General features: G+C 54.2%; 1 protein-coding gene across 1 annotated transcript in view; it reads left to right on the forward strand.

Moving 5' to 3' along the window:
• LOC139281548 (differentially expressed in FDCP 6-like) overlaps window positions 1-23,344 on the forward strand; it is a 118,603-nt gene extending 95,259 nt beyond the window's left edge. The window contains exons 9-12 of the mRNA XM_070901713.1: window positions 685-851; window positions 15,939-16,128; window positions 20,467-20,557; window positions 22,751-23,344. Coding sequence (XP_070757814.1) covers window positions 685-851; window positions 15,939-16,128; window positions 20,467-20,557; window positions 22,751-22,986 — 684 coding nt within the window. The 3' untranslated portion in view covers window positions 22,987-23,344. The remainder of the gene's footprint in view (window positions 1-684; window positions 852-15,938; window positions 16,129-20,466; window positions 20,558-22,750) is intronic.
• Window positions 23,345-25,371: the final 2,027 nt, after the last annotated feature.

The following is a 25,371-nucleotide window of genomic DNA, read 5'->3' on the forward strand; positions in this document are numbered from 1 at the left end:
TTGTCAAAATGTATACACGGCCAAGCCAACAACTCTGGGACTGCTGGAGGTCCTGCATCATTCATGGGAGGTCCAAAGAATGAGGGAGGGAGCGAGGCAGGAAATAATAAGGGTCCATGATAGTCTCCTCAGGGTGAGTCCAGGTTCCTGTCTCGTCCGTGCAGTGAGTGCTGTGTCACTGAGTCACAGAGGGCCCAGATTCAATGTCCAGTTTCTGCTGTGTTAGCTAGCCTCAGTCGGGGCAGCAGTTTGGGAGCCCTCCTCTATGTACTGGGAATAGGGAGAGGGGGAAATCAGCTGGGTCCCACTCCAGCCAGCTCTGCAGTGCCTCCCACTGGACTGGGAGCAGGGTGCGGTGCAGTGGTGGGCGATAATGGGGGGAGGGGGCGGGGGAGGATGGGGAGCAGGCGGGGGAACCGGGCAGTGATGGAGGGAGCGGGCGGGGGGGCGGGAGCAGGCAGGGGGAGTGGGCGATGAGCGGGCGGGGGGGAGCAGGCGGGGGAACCGGGCGGTGATGGGGGGAGCGGGCGGGGGGTGGGAGCAGGCAGTGTTGGGGGGGAGCGGGTGCTGGTGGAAACGAACCCAGCACGGCAGCTCCTGGAGGGACAGTAAGCCGGGAGCGGGAGGAAGGTTGTTTGTTGCCGCACCCTTCAGTGTATCACCCTCTGTCTCGGCCCTGCACAGGACAAGCTCCACATGCAGTTGGAGATGGAGCAGAAGGAGCTGGAGGCTGGAGCACAGCGCCATCGTATCCAGGAGCTGGAGGAGATGCAACGAGGGCTGCAGCAGGCCCTGGGGGCCGAGATCCAGGCCCGCACGGACGAGCAGACCGTGCGTTCGGCACAGACAAGGTGCAGTGACGAGAGGTGCATCAGGGGGATTGTAACTCTGCCCATCGTCGGGGAGCGGGGGGGGGGGGGGGCAAGGCATGTAGGGCAACCAATGGCGGGAACCTGGGGGCAGGCCATGTGATGAATGCAGCTAACTAGAATTGGAGACCCTAAGCAGACTGCTTGAATCCACTCCCGGACAGGAATGCCCTCCGCTCCGACCAGCACTCCCGCTGGCACCCGGGCCCAGTAAATAACTGACAACCTGAGCCAGGAGTAAATGTAACTTAACTGTGCTTTTATACAACCCAAAAATGGTGTCCCCAAACCAGCATGAGCCAGCATGAGTACAGCAACTGTGAATAGCTCCCGCAGGGTCCTAATGCCCGTCCTGTGAGCTGTAACAAATAAATAGAGCATGAACACAACATGCAGCGAGACCCCAAGGCTGATGGCTCCTCACTGGTGACACACTGGCTCGTGACTCTTACTCTGCTCTGAGTTGGAGCCGGACTTCATTTCTCCTTCAATCATCTCCTCTGGAAGTGCGGAAGGAGGGAGAGTGAGTGAGGCTGGGGGAGTGGGGGGGAGGGGGAGTTTGTGAGGGAGGGAGGGGGGAGATGGGGAGAGGGGGGAGTGGGTGAGGCTGAGGGGGAGAGTGAGTGAGGCGTGGGGGAGGAGTGAGTGAGCCTGAGGGAGGGGGGGGAGTGGGAGTGAGGGGGAGGGGTGTGAGTATGGGAGTGGGGGGGAGGGGAGTGAGAGGGGAGTGTGGGAGAGTTTGGTTGGGGGAGGGAGTGGGAGTGGGGGGGTGGGGGGTTGGAGGGGGATGGGGTGAGGGGGGAGTGTGGGAGAGTTTGGTTGGGGATGGTGTGGGGGTGAGGGGGGAGCATGGGGGAGGGGGAATGGGGTGAGGGGGGAGCGTGGGGGAGCGGGAATGGGGGGAGGAAAGTGGCGGGGGGGAGTGGCGAGGGGAAGTGTTGGGGTGTGGAAGGGGAGGGGTAGTGGGGGAGAGTGGGAGTGGGGGAGGGAGCCGCCCTTGGTATGGAAGCAGACGGAGTTACAGAGTTAATTGCTAATGGGGTAGGAAGTATTTGGCACAAGAACCTGAGCTTTATTAATGCAGTGGATGTGGGAGTTCCGTCAGGGATCAGAGGAGGTAGTGAGGCAAGTTTGACAATAGAAGCAGTCACGCTGAGGGCTGCCACAAGGTTATGTGCCGGTGTGAACCTTATCCCGCAGATGAGCAGGGAGTGAGGTCGAGGCGGAGCCCTGATCAGCCGTCGACTGGGTGCAATCTGACCTTGAGTAGGGGAGTTCTCACCTTGTCCCACCCAATATTTATCCCTCAACCAAAACCTAAAAACAGATTATAGAAACATAGAAAATAGGTGCAGGAGTAGGCCATTCGGCCCTTCGAGCCTGCAGCACCATTCAATAAGATCATGGCTGATCATTCCCTCAGTAACACTTTCCTGCTTTCTCTCCGTACCTCTTGATCCCTTTAGCCGTAAGGGCCATATCTAACTCCCTCTTGAATATAGTCAATGAACTGGCATCAACAACTCTCTGCGGTAGGGAATTCCACAGGTTAACAACTCTCTGAGTGAAGAAGTTTCTCCTCATCTCAGTCCTAAATGGCTTACCCCTTATCCTAAGACTATGTCCACTGGTTCTGGACTTCCCCAACATTGGGAACATTCTTCCCGCAGCTAACCTGTCCAGTCCCGTCAGAATCTTATACGTTTCTATGAGATTCCCTCTCATCCTTCTAAACTCCAGTGAATAAAGGCCCAGTTGATCCAGTCTCTCCTCATATGACAGTCCAGCCATCCCGGGAATCAGTCTGGTGAACCTTCGCTGTACTCCCTCAATAGTAAGAACGTCCTTCCTCAGATTAGGAGACCAAAACTGAACACAATATTCCAGGTGAGGCCTCACCAAGGCCCTGTACAACTGCAGTAAGAACTCCCTGCTCCTATATTTAAATCCCCCAACTATGAAAGCCAACATACCATTTGCCGTCTTCACCGCCTGCTGTACCTGCATGCCAACTTTCAATGACTGATGAACCATGACACCCAGGTCTCGTTGCACCTCCCCTTTTCCTAATCTGTCACCATTCAGATAATATTCTGCCTTCATGTTTTTGCCCCCAAAATGGATAACCTCACATTTAATCACATTATACTTCATCTGCCATGCATTTGCCCACTCACCTAACCTGTCCAAGTCACCCTGCAGCCTCTTAGCGTCCTCCTCACTGCTCACACCGCCACCCAGTTTAGTGTCATCTGCAAACTTGGAGATATTACACTCAATTCCTTCATCTAAATCGTTACTATATATTGTAAAGAGCTCGGGTCCCAGCACTGAGCCCTGCAGCACCCGACTAGTGGCCTGCCATTCTGAAAAGGACCCGTTTATTCCGACTCTCTGCTTCCTGTCTGCCAACCAGTTCTCTATCCACGTTTGTACATTACCCCCAATACCATGTGCTTTGATTTTGCACACCAATCTCTTGTGCAGGATCTTGTCAAAAGCCTTTTGAAAATCTAAATACACCACATCCACTGGCTCTCCCTTGTCCATTCTGCTAGTTACATCCTCAAAAAATTCCAGAAGATTCGTCAAGCGTGATTTCCCTTTTATAAATCCATGCTGACTTGGACCAATCCTGTCACTGCTTTCCAAATGCATTGCTATTTCATCCTTAATGATTGATTCCAACATTTTCCCCACTACTTATGTCAGGCTAACTGGTCTATAATTACCCATTTTCTCTCTCCCTCCTTTTTTAAAAAGTGGTGTTACTTTAGCTACCCTCCAGTCCATAGGAACTAATCCAGAGACGATAGACTGATGGAAAATGATCAACAATGCATCCATTATTTCTAGGGCCACTTCCTTAAGTACTCTGGGATGCAGACCATCAGGCCGCGGGGATTTATCGGCCTTCAATCCCATCAATTTCCCTAACACAATTTCCCACCTAATAAGGATATCCTTCAGTTCCTCCTTCTCACTAGACCCATTGTCCTCTGGTACATTCGGAAGGTTATTTGTGTCTTCCTTTGTGAAGACAGAACCGAAGTATTTGTTCAATTAGTCTGCCATTTCTTTGTTCCCCATTATAAATGCACGTGAATCTAATTGCAAGGGACCTACGTTGGTCTTCACTTATCTTTTTCTGTTCACATATTTATAGAAGCTTTTGCAGTCAGTTTTTATGTTCGCTGCAAGCTTCCTCTCGTACGCTATTTTTCCCCTCTTAATTAAACCCTTAGTCCTCCTCTGTTGAATTCTAAAATTCTCCCAGTCCTCAGGTTTGTTGCTTTTTCTGGCCAATTTATATACCACTTCCTTGGATTTAACACTATCCTTAATTTCCCTTGTTAGCCACGGTTGAGTCACCTTCACCATTTTATTTTTACTCCAGACAGGGATGTACAATTGCTGAAGTTCATCCATGTGATCTTTAAATGTTTGCCATTGCTTATCCACCGTCAACCCTTTAAGTATCCTCTGCCAGTCTATTCTAGCCAATTCACGCCTCATACCGTTGAAGTTACCTTTCCTTAAGTTCAGCACCCTAGTTTCCGAATTAACTGTGTCACTCTCCATCTTAATAAAGAATTCTACTATATTTTGGTTACTCTTGCCCAAGGTGCCTCGCACAACAAGATTGCTAATTAGTCCCTTCTCATTACACATCACCCAGTCTAGGATGGCCAGCTCTGTAGTTGGTTCCTCGACATATTGGTCTGGAAAACCATCCCTAATACACTCCAGGAAATTCTCCTCCACCGCATTGCTACCAGTTTGGTTAGCCCAATCAATATGTAGATTAAGGTGCCACACAAAAGGTTACTGCAGAAGATAAAGTTACGCGGAGTCAGAGGAAATGTATTAGCATGGATAGAGAATTGGCTGGCGAACAGAAAGCAGAGAGTCGGGATAAATGGGTCTTTTTCCGGTTGGAAATCAGTGGTTAGTGGTGTGCCACAGGGATCAGTACTGGGACCACAACTGTTTACAATATACATAGATGACCTAGAAGAGGGGACAGAGTGTAGTGCAACAAAATTTGCAGATGACACTAAGATTAGTGGGAAAGCGGGTTGTGTAGAGGACTCAGAGAGGCTTCAAGGAGATTTGGATAGGTTAAGCGAATGGGCTAAGGTTTGGCAGATGGAATACAATGTCGAAAAGTGTGAGGTCATCCACCTTGGAAAAAAAAAACAGTAAAAGGGAATATTATTTGAATGGGGAGAAATTACAACATGCTGTGGTGCAGAGGGACCTGGGCATCCTTGTGCATGAAACTCTTTTGGAGTTTACCTGTAAAACATAAACATTAATCGGTGCCACCCGACCTGGATGACACACCAGATATTTACAAGGCCCAATTTTTTTTTCTTTTTTGTGGTTTTTTTTTTGTGTTTTTCTTTTTTTGGGGGGTTTTTTTTTGGGCACTAAAATCAAATTTTTTTTTTTCCCCTCCAGTGCCCCCTATAAAAGGGGAGGGGGACACTAAAAGCACTGGCAATTAAAACAAATTAAACTTTAAAACGTAAAATCAAATTAAAATTTGGTTGCCGGGCGTGATGATGCACTCCAGTCCCTCCGGTGCCTACCTCTCGCGGAAGGCCGCAAGCGTACCGGTGGACACCGCGTGCTCCATCTCCAAGGACACCCTGGACCGGATGTAAGAGCGGAAGAGAGGCAGGCAGTCAGGTTGAACGACCCCCTCGACCGCCCGCTGCCTGGACCGGCTGATGGCACCCTTGGCCGTGCCCAGGAGCAGTCCTACGAGGAGGCCCTCGGACCTACCCGCTCACCTCCGCACAGGGTGCCCAAAGATCAGGAGAGTGGGACTGAAGTGCAGCCAGAATTTCAGGAGCAGCCCCTTTAAATAATGAAACAGGGGCTGCAACCTCGTGCACTCAATAAAAACATGGAACACGGACTCCTCCAGACCGCAGAAATTGCAGGCGGCCTGGGAGTCCGTGAACCGGCTTAAAAATTTGTTGCACGGCACTGCTCCGTGCACCACCCTCCAGGCCAAGTCCCCGATGAATAGTGGGAGGACTCCATCGGGGACCCCCGCCTCCTCCGGACGGCAAGATGGTACGCCATGGCTTGTCCGGACGGCCGGCGAGGATGGCAAAGTTGAGAGTGTGCAGGAGCAGCCCGTACAGGAAACCCCTCCGCGCGGAACTGAAAGGCACGGAGGGGATTTCCCCGAGGCGGCTCAAGTTGTGAGGCGCCGGCCCCCGAGGGAGGTTCCGGGGTTTGGCGCCAATGAGGAATTCCGTCCGGACGGGGGTCAGCTCGGACGGGATCTCCCCACGTGCTTGAGCCTCCTCGATGCACCTAACGGAGTCAGGGCCCAGAGCTGTTTTTAGCGACTCGATGGCTTTGGCCACGCGGCGGACGTCTGCTAAATTTAGGTGCCGCGCCAGCGTGTCTGGCGCCATCCAGCCCGCTCCTCCGCCATCGAGCAGGTCCCTGACCCTGGTCACCTCACCAGCCACAGCCCTCTCTTCCGACAGCCACATAAAACCTCGGCCGTGGAGGTACGGATTCCCGAGCAGCGGCTCCTGCAGGACGGCCGCCACTCCAGCCGGCGGAGAGCTGCGCTTGGTGGAGACTTTGTTCCAGACCCTGATGAGTTCCTTGTAAAAGACAGGCAGCTCCCGGAGGGCAGTCCTGACACCCCCCCAAGTTCACAAACCGGAGCTGCGTGTCATAATTGAGGTCGGCGGAAGAAATATGTCGCCAGAGCGCACCACCTAGGAGGGGGCTCGACGTAAAGGTATCTCTGCAGGGTCTGAAGATGGAAAGTCGCGAGCTGGGCGCTGACGCACACCAACGACTGACCGCCCTCAAGCGGGAGACTCAAGACCGCTGCAGAGACCCAGTGCTTCCTGTTGTTCCAGAAGAAGTCCACCAGCTTCTTCTGTATCTTGGCGACAAACGCAGGGGGAGGGGTCAAAGTGACCAGCCGGTACCACAACATTGCGGCCACCAGCTGGTTTATGACTAGCGCTCGACCCCTGTAGGACAGCACTCGGAGCAGTCCTGTCCAGCGCCCTAGGCGAGCGGCGACCTTGGCCTCCAGCTCCTGCCAGTTCGCCGGCCAGGCTTCCTCGTCGGGGCTAAGGTAGACTCCCAGATAGAGGAGATGGGTCGTGCTCCAGGCAAAAGGCCTGAGCTCCTCCGGCAGGGAGTCCACCTGCCACTGACCCACCAGGAGTCCGGAACATTTCTCCCAGTTGATTCTGGCGGAGGATGCGGCCGAATAAATCTCCTGGCACTCACGCATCCTCCGCAGGTCAGCGGGATCCTCTACCGCGAGGAGCACGTCATTGGCGTAAGCCAAGAGGACGACCTCCACGCCCGGCCCTTGCAGAGCCAGTCCCGTCAACCTCGTCCGGAGGAGGCGCAGGAAAGGCTCCACGCAGACGGCATATAACTGGCCGGACATGGGGCATCCCTGGCGCACCCCTCTCCCAAAGCGAAGGGGCGCCATCAAGGACCCGTTAACCTTAATCAGACACTCCGCGGCGGCGTACAAAAGTCGGATCCGGGCGACGAAATGCGTCCCGAACCCGAAAGCGCGCAGAGTTCCGAGCAGATAGTCGTGATCCACCCTGTCGAACGTCTTCTCTTGGTCGAGAGATAAGAAGGTGACCGACAGACCAGCCTCCTGGGAATGATGGATGAGGTCCCGGACCAGATGGATGTTGTCGTGGATTGTCCGGCCCGGGACTGTGTAGGACTGGTCGGGGTGGATCATGTGGTCCAGCACGGCGCCAAGGCGAGCAGACATCGCCCTGGCAAAGATTTTGTAGTCCGTGCTGAGGAAGGAGACCGGGCGCCAGTTCTTAAGGAGGCGGAGATCGCCCTTCTTAGGCAGCAGGACGATGACTGCCCTGCACCAAGAGAGGGGCATCTCCGCGGTCGCCAGACTTTCCCCCAGGACCTGCGCGTAGTCGCTCCCCAGGATGTCCCAGAATGACCTGTGGAACTCCACGGTCAGCCCGTCCAGCCCCGGGGTTTTTCCCCTCGAGAGCCGGTCGAGGGCACCGGTCAGCTCCGCCAGGCTTAGCGGAGCTTCCAGATTTTCGGCGCCCTCCGGGCTGACCTTCGGCACGTCCTCCCACAAAACTCTACTCGCTTCCTCACTGGACGGATCCGGAGAGAACAGAGCCCCGTAATATTCACGGGCCCTGTTGTTGACGCCCTCCGGATCCGAGACGAGAGAGCCGTCGTCGGCCAGCAGCGTCAAGAGCTGCTTACAGACACTCTGTCTTTTTTCCAGCGAGTAGAAGGGGGAGCCGCGGTCCAGATCCCGCAGGAACCGGATCCGCGACCTCACGAACGCGCCTCGGGACCCGACGAGCTGCAGGTCCTTCAGCGCGGCCTTCTTCGCTTCGTACACCGTCCGCAGGGCCGGGTCCTGGACGACTTGACCGAGACGGGTCTCCAGGTCAAGCACCTCTTTTTCTAGGCGCCCGACCCTGGCCGCCCGCCTCTTGGTCGACCCCCTCGCGTACTCTTGACAGAAGACGCGGACGTGAGCCTTGCCCACGTCCCACCATAGCCTCAAGGAGGGGAAGCCCCCCTGCTTCCTTCTCCAGTCGGACCAGAATCGACGGAATGAGTCCTGGAACCGCACGTCCTCCAGCAGCCGGTTGTTAAAGTGCCAGTACGCGGACCCCGTCCTCGCGCGGAGCGAAGCGAGCTCCGCCCACACCAGGTGGTGGTCCGAACACAGCACCGGCCGCATGGAGGCCGCCGGGACGCAGGAAACGTACGCCCGAGACACGTAAAGGCGGTCGACTCTGGACCATCCTACTCCAGGCCTCACCCAAGTAAAGGCGCTGGAGTCGGGATGGAGATTTCGCCAGACGTCCACCAAGTCGAAGGACCCGACCAGGTCCCTCAACTTCTTCATCGCCGTCATGCACTGCGGGGCACCGGAGCGGTCCCTCGCCTCGAGGGTGCAGTTAAAATCCCCCCCGAGGACAATGCAGTCGCCGACGTTGACGGAGCCAAGGAGAGCGGACACCTCTTCAAAGAAGCGCGTCTGCTGCGGGCCGGGCTGAGGGGCGTACATGTTCACGAGATGGAGCGGCACGTCCCCCAGGCGAACCGTTACGTGCAGCAAGCGGCCTGGCACGGGCTCCTCGACCCCCAAGATCTCCGGCTGAAAATGCAGGCCCAGCAAGATGGCCACCCCACTAGAATTGGCGGTGAGGTGGCTCATGCAGACCTCTCCTTGCCATTCCAGGAGCCACGTGGCTTCGTCTCCCGGAACGGTGTGGGTTTCTTGCAGGAAGCACACCGCATATTTCCCCTCCCGCAGGAGCGAAAAATTGTCAAATCTACGGCGTGCCCCTCTGCCGCCGTTGATGTTGAGGCTGGCTATGGTTATCTTCATGGCAAAAGCATAGTGCAACCTCTACCTTAACCTATTGTGGGGGAGGGAGCGGAGTCTTTTGTTGAACTCCACTCCCTCCGCAGCCCAGCGAGGAGTCCCTCGAGCTCGCGCTGCTCAAGGTGTTGCGCCTTTGTCAAGGGCCCGCCCGCGGCCAAGGTTTTAGCGGCGGCGCGGACGGACCTCTTGATCAGCTCTGGCTCGGACCATTTTTCCAGGGCCAGTCGGGCTTGGTTGCAGCGACCCCGGCTCTGGGCCAAAAAGTCCCGGAGTTCCTTTGAAGGAATGAGGAGGGTCTCAGCGGTGGCCGCGAGCAGATCCACCGCCTCGCTGGCGGTGGTCTCTAGGTCTTCACCCGCGTCCCCCACCGAGTCCCCGTCCTCCTCCGGGAGGTGGCCGCCAGCAGCCGTCCCATCGACTGCACAAGGTACGGCAAATGAACCGGCCGCTCCAACCGGCCCTGGCTCTGCCCCGATCCCACCCCCAGGATCGTCGGCAGAGGAGTCCCCACAGGCTCTTTTAAAAATGGTGCTGGGTCGGGAAACGACAGCGGAAGGGGTTCCCCCTCCGCCCCCGGAACCGGGGAACAAGGAGAGACCCGGCCATAGGAAATCCCCAGGCTCTCCAAGTGCTCCAGCTCCAAAGTAAGGGGCGAGGGTGGGTGTTCCTCCCCCTCCCCGCTGCCACCCCCCGGCCCAGCATCTACAGTGTCATAAAAACCAATAAATTGTTTTTCTGCCGGGTCGAGCGACTCCCGGGGGAAGTTGGGTATTGGCTAGGCGGGCTCAGGTTCGGCGTTTTCGGCCCCGCCCGCCTCAGTCCCCGGGACGCCCGGCCCGGCGGCAAAGCATTCCTCCACTGGCCCCACGCCCCCCACGACGGGCAGATCTTCCACGCCATCCCCGGGAGGCAGCGGCTGGGCAGCCTCGACTGTCTCACCCTCCCCGGGGACAGACTCCTCCCGCCTACGGCGCAGCTTGGGGGCGCTGGTGGGGGACGCGGGACACGCGGCGGGCACCGACTCCTCCGTGGAGGGATGTTGTTCCCCCTCCGCCTCAACGGAGCGGCGCCTCCTTTTGTTGCTGGGGGTGCGCTGAGGCAGGGAGACCTCCATGTCTGCCGAGGCCTCCCGCTCCACCCCCCCCTTTTTCTTTTCTTGCCCGCGCCCGAGCCCCTCTGCGGTATTGGTCAAGGGCTCAGGCACGGGCTCAGGGCACCCTGTGCTCGCCGGTGACGGGGTTGGGCTGAGCGCGGTGGTCAAATTTTCTGGCGCACTGAGGGGACCCGCCTCTGGATGTTTTGCCTTCTTCCGCGCCGCCTTTCCGGTCGGACTCTCTCCCCCCCCCCCCCCCAGAGGCCGTGAAAGCATCGGCCCCCGACGATGCCCGCGCACCTACGGCTCCCGGCACGCGGACGCAATTAGGGGGAGGGGTGGCGGCGGCAGCAGCCTTGGCCGCCTTCAGTGGTTTGGCGGCCTTGGAGGCGAGGCAGTTCTTGCGAACGTGCCCTACCTCTCTGCAGGCATGGCACCGCACGCCGTCCGACGTCCAGAAGACGCGGTAGGCAGTCCCCTCGTGCACCACATTAAAATACCCCTCCGTCGTCTCCTCCCGCGCCAGCCGGACAAAGAGCTGGCGGCGGAAGGAGAACACGTGGCGCAGGCTGTTCTCCCGGAGGCCAAGCGGTATGGGGTTGATCCCTGACCTTACCTCCCCCAGTTGGTGTAGGTGAGGGAGGAGGAGCTCAGCGGGAACAAAGGGCGGGACGTTTGAAACGATGACCCTCTGCGCGGTGGCCTCGAGAGGGTCCACCGGCAGGAACGTCCCGCCCACCGTGAGCCCCTTTTCAAGGGCCAGGGACACCGCCCGCTCCGACCCCAGGAAGAACACAGCCTTCCCAGACATCTTGGAGGCTGCGACAATGGCCGAGGGGCCGACTACCCCAGCCATCGCCCGCACGCACTCCTCGATGCTCATTGTGGGGTGAGTGTAGCTCTTGACCCCGTGTTTCTTTGTAATAAGTCTGAATGGTGGCAGGGCAGCGGGTGGCGCAGGAGGTGCCATGGAAGCGGTTGCCACCTGCGCATATGTCTTTGCTGGCCCTGCCACCGGCGTGGATGGGGTCGCCATCACGGGGTCCCTTTAAGGGCTACACCCACCCCAAAGTCACAGGCCTTAATGGTCTTAATTGGCCTCGTATAATAAAGACTGAGCAGAGGAGCTCTTAACGAGGCACACCTCTCCCCTAGTTGGCAATTGGGGAGGGGCCTTGCTCCCTCTGCTCAGTTGTTTTATTTATTTATTTTTTAATTTGGAGGAAAGGGCTCTCAGAGAGAGAGGGGAGAGACAGAGAGAGAGAGATAGAGTAAGGGGGTGCGGGAAAGAGGGAGGCTGCGAGGGCAGGTTTCCCCTCACAGCAATGGTTGGGTGCACTCCCCAGATGGCAAAACAAAGTACAGTCTTTGGGGTGGTCTTTGGGTGAGGGGAGAAGATGTCTTCACCTGGGGCAGCTAGAGCCAACCAGGCACACACTCCCAACGATGTTCTTAGGGTACTTAAAGAATCTTCAGCCTGGTAGCTCCAGCTATCCCAGGCTAGGCAATGGGGGGGAGGGGTGTTTCAATTGTGTGTGGGGCCTAGTTGGAAGCAAGGCCCCCACACACACTTCCACACACACACACCCCCCGCGATGTTCCGGCCCTCAGTGGTCTTCTTTCCTCCCCCCACCGATACAGCAAAGTCTTTTAGGGAAATGCACCCACACCCACCTGTAGAATGGTAGAGTCTCCCTCTTTCCACACTGGATGTTGTTGTTGGTCTTTCCCCCTCTCTCCAACTCTTTGTAGAATGGTAAAGTTGTTAAAAGTTTTCTGCTTTCCTCCTCTCCCTCTGGGTGAAAGTTGGTGGTGAAGCCCCTTCCTTCCTTCTCTTCCTGGGCTGATTCACAGGAGCTGCTCTCCTCACTGCTCACTCAGCCAATTGAGCAGGACACGCCTCCACTGCTCCACCATTGGTGCATGAATCCCAAAAAGTTAGTTTGCAGGTGCAGCAGGTAATCAGGAAGGCGAATGGAATGTTGGCCTTCATTGCGAAAGGGATAGAGTACAAAAGCAGGGAGGTGTGGCTGCAACTGTATAAGGTATTGGTAAGGCCGCACCTGGAGTACTGCGTGCAGTTTTGCTCACCTTACTTAAGGAAGGATATACTAGCTTTGGAAGGGGTACAGAGACGATTCACTAGGCTGATTCCAGAAATGAGGGGGTTACCTTATGATGATAGATTGAGTAGACTGCGTCTTTACTCGTTGGAGTTCAGAAGGATGAGGGGTGATCTTATAGAAACATTTATCATGAAAAGGATAGACAAGATAGAGGCAGAGAGGTTGTTTCCATTGGTGGGGGAGAATAGAACAAGGGGGCACAGCCTCAAAATACGGGGGAGCCAATTTAAAACCGAGTTGAGAAAGAATTTCTTCTCCCAGAGGGTTGTGAATCTGTGGAATTCTCTGCCCAAGGAAGCAGTTGAGGCTAGCTCATTGAATGTTTTCAAGTCAAAGATAGATAGATTTTTAACCAATAAGGGAATTAAGGGTCACGGTGAGAGGGCGGGTAAGTGGAGCTGAGTCCACGACAAGATCAGCCATGATCTTATTGAATGGCGGAGCAGGCTCGAGGGGCTAGATGGCCTACTCCTGTTCCTAATTCTTATGTTATGTTCTTATTAAAGTCACTCATGATAACTGCTGTACCTTTATTGCACACATCCCTTATTTCTTGTTTGATGCTGTCCCCAACCTCACTACTACTGTTTGGTGGTCTGTACACAACTCCCACTAGCGTTTTCTGCCCTTTGGTATTCTGCAGCTCCACCCATACCGATTCCACATCATCCAGGCCAATGTCCTCCCTTACTATTGCATTAATTTCCTCTTTAACCAGCAACGCCACAGCGCCTCCTTTTCCTCTCTGCCTATCCTTCCTAAATGTTGAAGACCCCTGGATGTTGAGTTCCCAGCCTTGGTCACCCTGGAGCCATGTCTCCGTGATGCCAATTATATCATATCCATTAACTGCTATCTGCGCAGTTAATTCGTCCACCTTATTCCGAATACTCCTCGCATTGAGGCACAGAACCTTCAAGCTTGTCTTTTTAACACACTTTGCCCCTTTAAAATTTTGCTGTAATGTGGCCCTTTTTGTTTTTTGCCTTGGGTTTCTCTGCCCTCCACTTTTACTCTTCTCCTTTTATCTTTTGCTTCTGCTTCCATTTTATTTCCCTCTGTCTCCCTGCATAGGTTCTCATCCCCCTGCCATATTAGTTTAACCCCTCCCCAACAGCATTAGCAAACATTCCCCCTAGGACATTGGTTCTGGTCCTGCCCAGGTGCAGACCGTGCGGTTTGTACTGGTCCCACCTCCCCCAGAACCGGTTCCAATGCCCCAGGAATTTGAATCCCTCCCTTCTGCACCACTCCTCAAGCTACGTATTCATCTGAGCTATCCTGCGATTCCTACTCTGACCAGCACGTGGCACTGGTAGCAATCCTGAGATTACTACTTTTGAAGTCCTACCTTTTAATTTAGCTCCTAGCTCCCTAAATTCGTCTCGTAGGACCTCATCCCATTTTTTACCTATATCGTTGGTACCTATATGCACCACGACAACTGGCTGTTCACCCTCCCTTTTCAGAATATCCTGCACCCGCTCCGAGACATCCTTGACCCTTGCACCAGGGAGGCAACATACCATCCTGGAGTCTCGGTTGCGGCCGCAGAAACGCCTGTCTATTCCCCTTACAATCGAATCCCCTATCACTATCGCTCTTCCACTCTTTTTCCTGCCCTCCTGTGCAGCAGAGCCACCCACGGTGCCATGAGCTTGGCTGCTGCTACTCTCCCCTGATGAGTCATCCCCCCCCCAACAGTACCCAAAGCGGTGTATCTGTTTTGCAGGGGGATGACTGCAGGGGACTCCTGCACTACCTTCCTTGCACTGCTTTTCCTGTTGGTCACCCATCCCCTATCTGGCTGTGAACCGTTTACCTGCGGTGAGACCAACTCACTAAGCGTGCTATTCACGTCATTCTCAGCATCGTGCATGCTCCAGAGTGAATCCACCTGCAGCTCCAGCGCCACAATGTGGTCTGTCAGGAGCTGCAGATGGATACACTTCCCACACACATAGTCGTCAGGGACACTGGAAGCATCCCTGACTTCCCACATAGTACTGGAGGAGCATAACATGTGTCCGAGCTCTCCTGCCATGTCTTAACTCTTCGATTAACTTAATTTGACAATAATAATGCTAAAGGTTATTTACTGATAAAGAAAAGAAAAAAGAAAAACTACTTGCCAATCACCAGCCAATCAGTTACCCCCTTGGCTGTGACGTCACCTTTCGATTTCTTTCTACTTCTTTTTTTGCCTCCACGCTGCAGCTGCATCAGTAGGCCTCTCGACTGATGGGCCTTTTGTAGGCCTCTCGACTGATGGGCCTTTTGTAGGCCTCTCGACTGATGGGCCTTTTGTAGGCCTCCCGACTGATGGGCCTTTTGTAGGCCTTGCGACTGATGGGCCTTTTGTAGGCCTCCCGACTGATGGGCCTTTTGTAGGCCTTGCGACTCTGCTGCTCTGCCTCCTCAACGACTCCTCGACCTCCTGCTTATTTATCACATTGCTGTTTGTGGGAGCTTGCTGTGTGAAAATTGGCTGTTACAACAGTGACTACGATTTAAAATACTGAATTGGCTGTTACACGACTGTTGGGACGTCCTGAAGAGGTGAAAGGTGCTATAAAAATACAAGGCTCTGTCTTTCTCTCTCCTTTCTTACTTGTAGATCTGAACAAAGTCAAACTGGATCCAACCATTGTCCAGTGAACATAAGAAATAGGAGCAGGAGTCGACCATTCGAGCCTGCTCCGCCATTTAATGAGATCGTGGCTGATCTTCTACCTCAACTCCATTTTCCTGCACTATCCCAATATCCCTTGATTCCCTTAATATCCAAAAGTCTATCTGAGCCTCCACAGCCCTCTGGGGCATAGAATTCCAAAGATTCACCACCCTCTGAGTGAAGAAGTTTCTCCTCATCTCAGTCCTAAATGGCCGACTCCTTATTCTGAGACTGTGATCCCTGAATCTAGACTCCCCAGCCCGGGGGAAACATCCTCCCTACATCTACCGTCAAGCCCTGTAAGAATGTTGTATGTTTCCATGAGATCACCTCTCATTCTTCTAAACTCTAGAGAATATAGGTCTAGTCTACTCAATCTCTCCTCATAGGACAATCCCCCCATCCCAGGAATCAGTCTGGTGAACCTTCGTTGCACTCACTCAATGGCAAGTATATCCTTCCTTAGGTCAGGAGACCCAAACTATGCACAATACTCCAAGTGTGATCTCACCAAGGCCCAATATAATTACAATAAGATGTCTTTACTCTTATACTCAAATCCTCCTGTAATAAAGGCCAACGTACCATTTGCTTTCTTAATTGCTCACTGTACCTGCAGGTTAACTTTCAGTGATTGGTGTACAAGGACACCCAGGTCCCTCTGAACACCAACATTTCCCAATCTCTCACCGTTTAAAACATACTCTGCTTTTCTATTTTTCCAAAGCTGGCTTTGAATTGTTCTTCAATGGGTTTATTTGTGTTGCGTTAGGTTGTTGCAGGAGGAGGAGGAGAAGCTGAAGGAACTGATGAAGCTGAAGTCGGAACAGCGGGATCTGATCGAGCAAAGCTGGCAGGAGAAGAGGCAGCTGCAAGAGGACATGGCCAGCAAGGTGCAGGCCCTGCAGCAGGACATGGAGGAACTGCGAGAGAACCGACAGCGCAACAAACAGCAGCTAGCTGTGAGTGAATGTGCGCCGTGCCCCCGTCCACTTTCTCCTCCCATTGCTACACTTCCCCTGCTTGGTTACCAGGAGCTGGATTTGGGGCTTTGCCGATTTTGGGGCAGTAATGGCGACGGGGCGGGAACAGTTTGCGCCTCAGTCAGCCAAATTGGGCAGCTGGGCCCAGAGTGTGGGGCGGGGCGCTAAGGATGGCGTTGTACACTTAGGGCGCTAGGCCAGCTGAGCATGGGAAGATCCCGAGCTAAAGAGCCGGCCTCGGAGCACTCTGAGAGAGCCCTGGGGAATATAAATCCACGAAAAACATTCTTAATATATAACACATGCCACCACAACATAAATCGCAAAAAAACAAACCCACACTTACCTCACTGCGGCCGGTATAGGTCAGACCGCCCGTTTTCACAAGCGATCCAGCAGGACGCACTGTGGGGCCTTATAGGTCAGGTGGGAGTCACAAATCGAGCCGATGTCACAACCAGGGGCGTTACACACCGACTCGCCTCATCCGGGCGGTAATGCTCCACGACCCGGTAAAACCGGCCCCGAAAACCCCCAGGGGCCCTGGAAGCCCAGAACAGCTCACCGCCGCCATTGCCGTCCCTCGGGAGAAAACAAGCAGACAGCACCAGAAAATCCCCGAGTCCGCAGCACAGAAACAGGCCATTTGCCCAACTGGTCTATGCCTCCCCCCCTCCTTCCTCACTGAATTGTATCAGTATATTCCCTTCTCCCTCGTGTGTTTATCCAGCTTCCCCTTAAATGCATCGGTACTATTGACCTCAACCACTCCCTGTGGTTGTGAGATCCACATTCGAACCACACTCTGAGATTAGTCTCTAGGATTAAGTAGATAACTTCAGGAGTGAGAGATTGTTTCCATTGGTCACTGAGACGGAAAGGAGAGTGTGCAGATTTAATATAAGCACAAGAAGTACAGAAGAATGACTGAATCTTCAATCCTGTGATGGGCAATGCTGGATATCAGGGTCCGAAATACTTCTAAAAGGGAATCAGATAACTGCTTAAAACTGAAATATTGGTGGATATTGGCAGCCCTCGCTGCATCTCCTCCAGCTCCTGGATACAATGGCGCTGTGCTCCAGCCTCCAGCTCCTTCTGCTCCATCTCCAACTGCATGTGGAGCTTGTCCTGTGCAGGGCCGAGACAGAGGGTGATACACTGAAGGGTGCGGCAACAAACAACCTTCCTCCCGCTCCCGGCTTACTGTCCCTCCAGGAGCTGCCATACTAGGATCGTTTCCATGGGCACCCGCTCCCCCGCCCGTTCCCCTGCCCAACACGCCCCCCAACATCGCTCGCTCCCAACACCTGCTCGCACCCCCAAACACCCCCCGGTTCCCCTGCACTCTCTCTGCCCTCACTCCCCTCCCCCGCACACTCCCCCCGCCATCTCCCCACCCCCCCCCCGTGCTCTCTCTCCTCCCCCCCCTGCGCTCTCCCCCCCCCCGCTCTCTCTCTCTCTATCCCCCCCCGCTCTCTTCCCCCCTCCCCCACACTCTTTCCCCCCCCCCCCCCACAGACTCACTGTGTGCTGACACTCTCTCACTTGGTGACCATCACATTCCGCACGACCAGTGCTCCGTCATGGTGCCCATGGCCCTGGGAAGCACCAGGACTGGTTTTATGCCCCAATTAGGGCCTGGATCAATTTCTGGCCATAAGTGCCACCAAGATGTTCGGGCATTAGAGGCCTCACCGCAGGGCCCAGCCCGACGCACTTTCCAAGCAAGGTCAGTGAGGAGCAGTCAGGCGAAGCCACGCTAGCTCAATGTTTGTTTTTCTGCCACCCCAAGGGAACTGAGGCCAGTTGTAGGCCTCCCTCTCCCCGGCTGAGATCACGGACTGGGAATCAGGCCTGGCACCTTCAGGCCTGTATGGGCTGACATTCCACTATGGGAGTCATCACATTTGTCTCCTCCCTTCATATCGCCACGGTTACCGGACCCACTGCAGCTCGTCAGCCCAATGATGCATGGGCTCCCTGCAGGCTCGATTCCTCAACATCGCAAACACTTTGTTTGGCCTCCTAGGCACAGCAAGAAGCCCAGGCCCTATGGCACACCAAGGATTGCCAGTGGATGAAGCAGCACGAGGAGCTGCAGCAGGCGCTACAGAGGCAGCTACAGGAGGTCTGGTCCTGGGTCTGAGCCTGGTGCCTGGGGCCTGGATCTGGGCGTGGGATCTGCGGCCTGGGGCCTGGGGTCTGAGGTCTGAGATCTGGATCTGGGGCCTGGGGTCTGAGGTCTGGGTCAGGGCCTGGGATCTGGGTCTGGGCTTGGGTCTGGGCCTGGGGTCTGGGTCTGGGCAGTGAGGCCTGGAGCTCGGGTTGACTACCACAGAGCAAATGAGCTTCAAGCGGCCTCAATGCAGTGCCCCTCAGCACGTGCCTCCAGCAAAAGGCTGCGCCTAGTCGGCAGTCACAGGACAGTTGGTGTCAGAACTTGGGGCAGTTGCGGAGCACTCTGTATCTAACCCCGTGCTGTACCTGCCCTGGGAGTGTTTGATGGGACAGTGTAGAGGGAGCTTTACTCTGTATCTAACCCCGTGCTGTACCTGCCCTGGGAGTGTTTGATGGGACAGTGTAGAGGGAGCTTTACTCTGTATCTAACCTGTGCTGTACCTGCCCTAGGAGTGTTTGATGGGACAGTGTAGAGGGAGCTTTACTCTGTATCTAACCCGTGCTGTACCTGCCCTAGGAGTGTTTGATGGGACAGTGTAGAGGGAGCTTTACTCTGTATCTAACCCGCGCTGTACCTGCCCCGGGAGTGTTTGATGGGACAGTGTAGAGGGAGCTTTACTCTGTATCTAACCTGTGCTGTACCTGCCCTAGGAGTGTTTGATGGGACAGTGTAGAGGGAGCTTTACTCTGTATCTAACCCGTGCTGTACCTGCCCTGGGAGTGTTTGATGGGACAGTGTAGAGGGAGCTTTACTCTGTATCTAACCCGTGCTGTACCTGCCCTGGGAGAGTGATACTGGATGCACGATACTGGATGCACATCCCAGCACTGACATACCTCACCGCAGTAAGGATAATTGTATTTACCCATGGAGGTTAGGAAGCTGATGGCTCCACCAACATTAGAGCAGAGAACAATGAGAAGAATGAAATATTGCAGAACAGTAAAGTCTACAATCTGAACGGGGAAAGGGATAAATGGACAGGCCAGTTTATGGATTTAGAAAGTTTCTTTCTCAGTGGCCTGCAATGACAGAGAGAGCCAGCACTGACAGGATGGGCCGAATGGCCTCGCTCCAAGCTGGAATAGGTGGGAGGTGGTGTCTCTGGGGGGTAGAGTGAAGCTCAGTCTAATCTCTTTCTTTCTTTCACCGGAGACGGAAGTGCCGCGCAGAGGAGGTACAGCGCGGCTTAGATACAGAGTAAAGCTCCCTCTACACTGTCCCATCAACACTCCCGGGGCAGGAATAGCACGGGGTTAGATACAGAGTAAAGCTCCCTCTACACTGTCCCATCAAACACTCCCAGGGTAGGTACAGCATGGGTTAGATACAGAGTAAAGCTCCCTCTACACTGTTCCATCAAACACTCCCAGGGCAGGTACAGCACGGGTTAGATACAGAGTAAAGCTCCCTCTACACTGTCCCATCAACACTCCCAGGGCAGGTACAGCACAGGTTAGATACAGAGTAAAGCTCCCTCTACACCGTCCCATGAAATATTCCCAGGGCAGGTACAGCACGGGTTAGATACAGAGTAAAGCTCCCTCTACACTGCCCCATCAACACTCCCAGGGCAGGTACAGCACGGGTTAGATACAGAGTAAAGCTCCCTCTACATCGTCCCATGAAATATTCCCAGGGCAGGTACAGCATGGGTTAGATACAGAGTAAAGCTCCCTCTACACTGTCCCATCAAACACTCCTAGGACAGGTAAACACTACAATTCTGCTAGGCTTTTCTCGAAGGTTTGGATCTTGCTAAATTCTCAATCCTCATGGATTGTGATAGAGGATAAATTCCAGGACACGCTCAGGTTACATCAGCAAAGCTGCCCTCCCAGCTGGCGGCCACACGTGAAGGGAGGGTAGGTCAGAGTGTGAGCACCAACACTGTGAGGTCAACTCTCCAACTACAGCTCCCGCACGCACACCGTGACCCCGCACCGTGACCCCTCACCATGAGAGTGGCGTTGTGGGCATTGCTTTCTCGTGCCTCTCTTGCTCTGCGATGGGACACTTGTGGTCAGCTCCTGTGCAGTTTGTCTGCTGCAGGGAACCTTATCTATGTGCGCTGTGGGGGGAGCGGGGTGAGGATGGACGGGAGTCGCCATATTGACATGTTCTCTTGTCCTCAGGTGGCGGAGAGGAAGCGCAGACGGGCAAGTCGTTACGTTAAACGGTGGAATGTGCAGCTGAACCGACTGATGCAGCCAATCGTGCCTGGGGGTAAGAGCACCTATCACACCCGGCTGGGCTAACGTGAGGTGTGGTGTACCGTGCCAGAGGTGAAGTGGGATGGGGCAGTCTTCTTCTCTTCTTGGGCAGTCCCTTGGAGTCGAGGATGACTTGCTTCCACACTAAAAATTAGTTCTCAGTGACTGATGAGTCCAATGTGGGACCTACAGACTCTGTCACAGGTGGGGCAGACGGTGGTTGGAGGGACGGGTGGGTGGGGCGCTTGGGTTGTCGTGCGCTCCTTCCGCTGTTTGCGCTTAGCTTCCATTTTCTCCCGGCAAAGAGACTCGAGGTGTTCAGCGCCTTCTCAGATGCTTCTCCTCCACTTTGAGCAGTCTTGGGCCAGGGATTCCCAGTTGAAGGTGGGGATGTTCCATTTTTTCAAGGAGGTTTGAAGGTCCTTGAAATGTTTCCTCTGCTCTCCCAGGGCTCACTTGCCGTGTTGGAGTTCGGAGTAGAGCGCTTGTTTTGGGAGTCTCGTGTCGGGCATGCGGACGATGTGGCCCGTCCATCAGAGCTGGTCGAGTGTGGTCAGTGCTTCGATGCTGGGGATGTTGGCCTGAGCGAGATCACTGATTTTGGTGCGCCTATCCTGCCAATGAATTTGCAGGATTTTGCGGAGGCAGCGTTGGTGGTACTTCTCCAGTGCTTTGAGGTGCCTGCTGGATATGGTCCATGCCTCTGAAGCATATAGGAGGGTGGTTATCACTACTGCTCTGTAGACCATGAGCTCGGTGCCGGGTTTGAGATCCTTCTCTCTTCCTCAGGCGACCGGGGGCAGTATTGGAATTGGCACTGGGGCAATAATCAGCAGCAGGATGTTTACCTGAAGCGAAGGTCGTAGGTCATAGTATTCATTGTACAGTACAGCCGGTCAACGATGGGTCAATTCTGTGGGGATCTCTCCAGCCACAAATGTGTGGTTAAGGGCGGTGGGCTCTGCCTGTCATCACTTCCCTTTCAAACCACCTTCCTCTCTCTTTTTCTCATTTTCCTTTTTGTCCTCACTCTTCTCTCGTTTCTCTCATTTGTTCTTTTTCTTTTTCTTTTCCTTCTCTCGCTCTCCCTTTCTCAGTTCACCACCACCCCACCCCCCCCCCCCCACCATTTTGGTCTGGTCGTGAGATTAACCAGTATTTTCTCTGGCTGGATAGCGAGAGGGATCCATGAAAATGGGGTCATCCCAATAGCGATAACCTGCCTTCCCTTCCTCCCTGTTGAGAGAATGGGAGAGGGGTGGCTGGGATTACTGGGGCCTTCCCTGTTGGAGATGGCAGTGCTGAGATGGAAGGCTGACAGAGGCTGGCCAGCGGCCAGATGTGATTGTCTTGGGTTGCTTGGCTTGTGAGAGCACTGAGCTGGTGGTGACTCGCACCAAGTCCCGCTCACTTCTGTGCTCGCTGATCCACACTGGCTGCCAGTCCGCCAACACCTCAATTTTAATCGCTCCATGGCCTTGCCCCTCCCTATCCCTGTAATCTCCTCCAGCCCCACATCCATCCGGAACCTCTGCCCTCCTCCAATTCTGGCCTCTTGCGCAGCCACGATTTTAATCGCTCCACCATTGGTGGCCGTGCCTTCAGCTGCCTGACCCTAAGCTCTGGAATTCCCTCCCTAAACCTCTCCGCTTCTCTCTGCTCCTTTAAAGGTACCTCTTTGACCAAGCTTTTGGTCATCTGTCCTCATGTAACGTATAATATTATGAAGGGGCTTGACAGGGTGGATGCAGAGAGGATGTTTCCACTGATGGGGGAGACTAGAACTAGAAGGCATAATCTTAGAATAAGGGACTGCCCATTTAAAACTGAGATGAGAAATTTCTTCTCTCAGGGTTGTTAATCTGTGGTATTCATGGCCTCAGAAAGCTGTGGAAGCTGGGACATTGAATAAATTTAAAACAGAGATAGACAGTTTCTTAAATGATAAGGGGATAAGGGGTTATGGGGAGCGGGCAGGGAAATGGAGCTGAGTCCATGATCAGATCAGCCATGATCTTATTAAATGGCGGAGCAGGCTCGAGGGGCCACATGGCGTACTCCTGCTCCTATTTCTTCTGTTCTTATATGGCTCGGTGTGAAGTTTTGTCTGATGACGCTGCTTGAAGTGCCTTGGAATGTTTTACTATGTTAAAGTCGCGATATAAATGAAAGTTGTTGTTGTTTAATGTTTGACCTCATATTACAGATGTCCAAAATCAGCCAAGCAGTGACATCCTGAGCCACAGAGGAGGCGGAGCCTTCCTCTCCAAAGAATTCAGCATCAAGAAGGCCAATGGGAAAAGCAGAGCCCAGACACAGGACAAGAGTGACGAACCCAAGGCTTCAACCAAGTCCCCAATGGTGACGTCTGACTCTGATGATTATGAGAACATAGAGGAACACATGAAGAACATGTCGTTGATGGGGGCAATATCCCTCTAGGTCAATGCCGATTGGCTATGATGGCGGAGCAAACTGGCGAGGAAGGTGTGAAGAATCCCACACAGGGTACGGGCCCTGAATTAGTAAGACACGCTATCCTTCAGTGGGTCTCCAACATACACCCACTGCAAGCTAGGACCCAAAGCTCAGCTGCATTCATTGACACTGGAACCTTGGACATAATAAGTGGGGTGGAGACAGCCTGAGATAGTCAACAGCAGGACAGACAGATCCATCAGCACAAACTCACCCCAAACTGCTCGGCAGGGATTGAGCCTGCAATAAAGATAAATAATTCTCACCAACTTCAATCTTCTCTTTTGCCTCGTTTTTCTACATGTTTTCTGATACGCTTATAATAAAGGATGAAACTGAGCACTGTGAGCAATGAGTGTGACCTTAGCTCCTTTAATAAGACTCCAGAGTGCAGGTACCTCGTGGGTGGCCTGCTTATATACAGTGCTCCCAAGGGATGCTGGGATCCCTTGGGACTCCAACAGGTAGGGCCTCTGGTGTGGTGTGATACAGGTTGCAAAGGGTTAAATATATACCATCTCCATTGTTTCTTTTGTAGTGGTGTGGAGAATTATTGTTGATCAGAAAGACATGACTGAAATTGGGAGAGGGAGAGGGGTCTGTGGGTGGAGACGTTACTGGGACTGGGGTGTAGGGGGGAGGGAGAGATGGATCCACGGGTCAGAGCATTACTGGGACTGGAGTGTGGAGGGGGGGGAGGGACGTTACTGGGACTGGGGTGTGGGGGGGGGAGGGGGAGAGAAGGGGAGATGGATCCGTTGGTGGGGACATTGCTGGGACTGGGGATAACAGGTCCACCTCTGTTATCCTGTGTCCAGCTCTGGTCACCCAATGACTGGAAAGATGTTAGGGCCTTTGAGAGAGGATCGAAGGGGCATCAATGACTCTGATATCATGAGGAGGAGGAGAAGGAGGAGGAGGGGGGACAGTTTTCTCTGATAAAGAGGAGACATTGTGGTGATTCAGTTGGGGGTTGAGGGTCATTAAAGGAATTGAGAAACCGTTCCGGTCAAATTGGTTACTCAGGGTGAAGTTTCAAATGCCAGGGGTTAAGACAGAATTTGGGGCAGGACAGAATTTGGGGCAGGACAGAAGCCATGGGATGATGGAGGTGTGGGGTGAGGTAGGACAGTGTCAGTGGACAGGGGAGACACAGAGCTATGTGTTCTCCTGTGTTCACTGTCAGTGATGTAAGGTGAGCACATGAAAGTTACACTTGCACTATTTCAGTAAGACCCAGAGGAAAATAGGGGATGGGTGTTCAGATTTGGCCCTGGAGGTAACCTGATGGGCAGCGACAGGGGGGGAAGGCAATGCAAGTGACCTCAGTAACCCTGAACAAACACATATCAGCCAATGCCTCCCCAGTCACTGTCCTACCATAAAGGACACCTATTTGGATGTTGGCTGGGCTGCGATGTCCTCCGTGGTAAATAAGCTGACGATACGCACTGTCTAGCTTCACACATGGACAATGGTCAGTTAGCCCACGTACGGAGGGATTCCGGGATCCAATGGATCATTAACTAGAAGCAGTCAGTAACCTTGGGCTGGAGAACCAGCCTGAACACAGCATCCTGATTGCTCAGTTGGAATCAGTCAGACCTGTGTCTACGTGTGACCTGCTCATCTATTCTCCGACATGGGCCCAGTGCCACAACGCACAAAACTCGCATCATTCTATTGGGCCTTCAGGTCCTGAAATCAGGGTTCAACTTCAACCCTGGGGAGGAACAGGAGGGTGGGCACCTTCAGGGCTCAGCTACTAGAATGAATCCGTCGCCTTTAATCCTGGTCTGATCCAGCCAGGGTCAGTCTGCAGAGAGAGTAATACTGATCAGTCTCTGTCTCCAACATCGGGATATCGAAAGGAGGGAATGTTACTTTCAGGGGGGGGTCAGCACCTTCAGGGGAAGGGGAGAGAGAGTGAGCACCGGCAGGGGAGGGGGGGGGGGGGTGGGTGGGAGAGAGAGTCAGCACCATCGGGGGAGGGGGAGAGAGAGTCAACACCATTGGGGGAGGGAGAGAGTCAGCACCTTCAGGGGAGGGGGGAGAGAGTGAGCACCTTCAGGGGAGGGGGGGAGAGAGTGAGCACCTTCAGGGGAGGGGGGAGAGTCAGCACTTTCAGGGGAGGGGGGAGAGTCAGCACCTTCAGGGGAGGGGGGAGAGAGTCAGTACCTTCAGGGGAGGGGAGAGAGTCAGCACCTTCAGGGGAGGGGGGAGAGTCAGCACTTTCAGGGGAGGGGTAAGAGTCAGCACTTTCAGGGGAGGGGGGAGAGTCAGCACTTTCAGGGGAGGGGGTAGAGTCAGCACCTTCAGGGGAGGGGGGAGAGTCAGCACTTTCAGGGG

This window comes from Pristiophorus japonicus, chromosome 15 (genome assembly GCF_044704955.1).
Source record: "Pristiophorus japonicus isolate sPriJap1 chromosome 15, sPriJap1.hap1, whole genome shotgun sequence".
Lineage (NCBI taxonomy): Eukaryota > Metazoa > Chordata > Chondrichthyes > Pristiophoridae > Pristiophorus > Pristiophorus japonicus.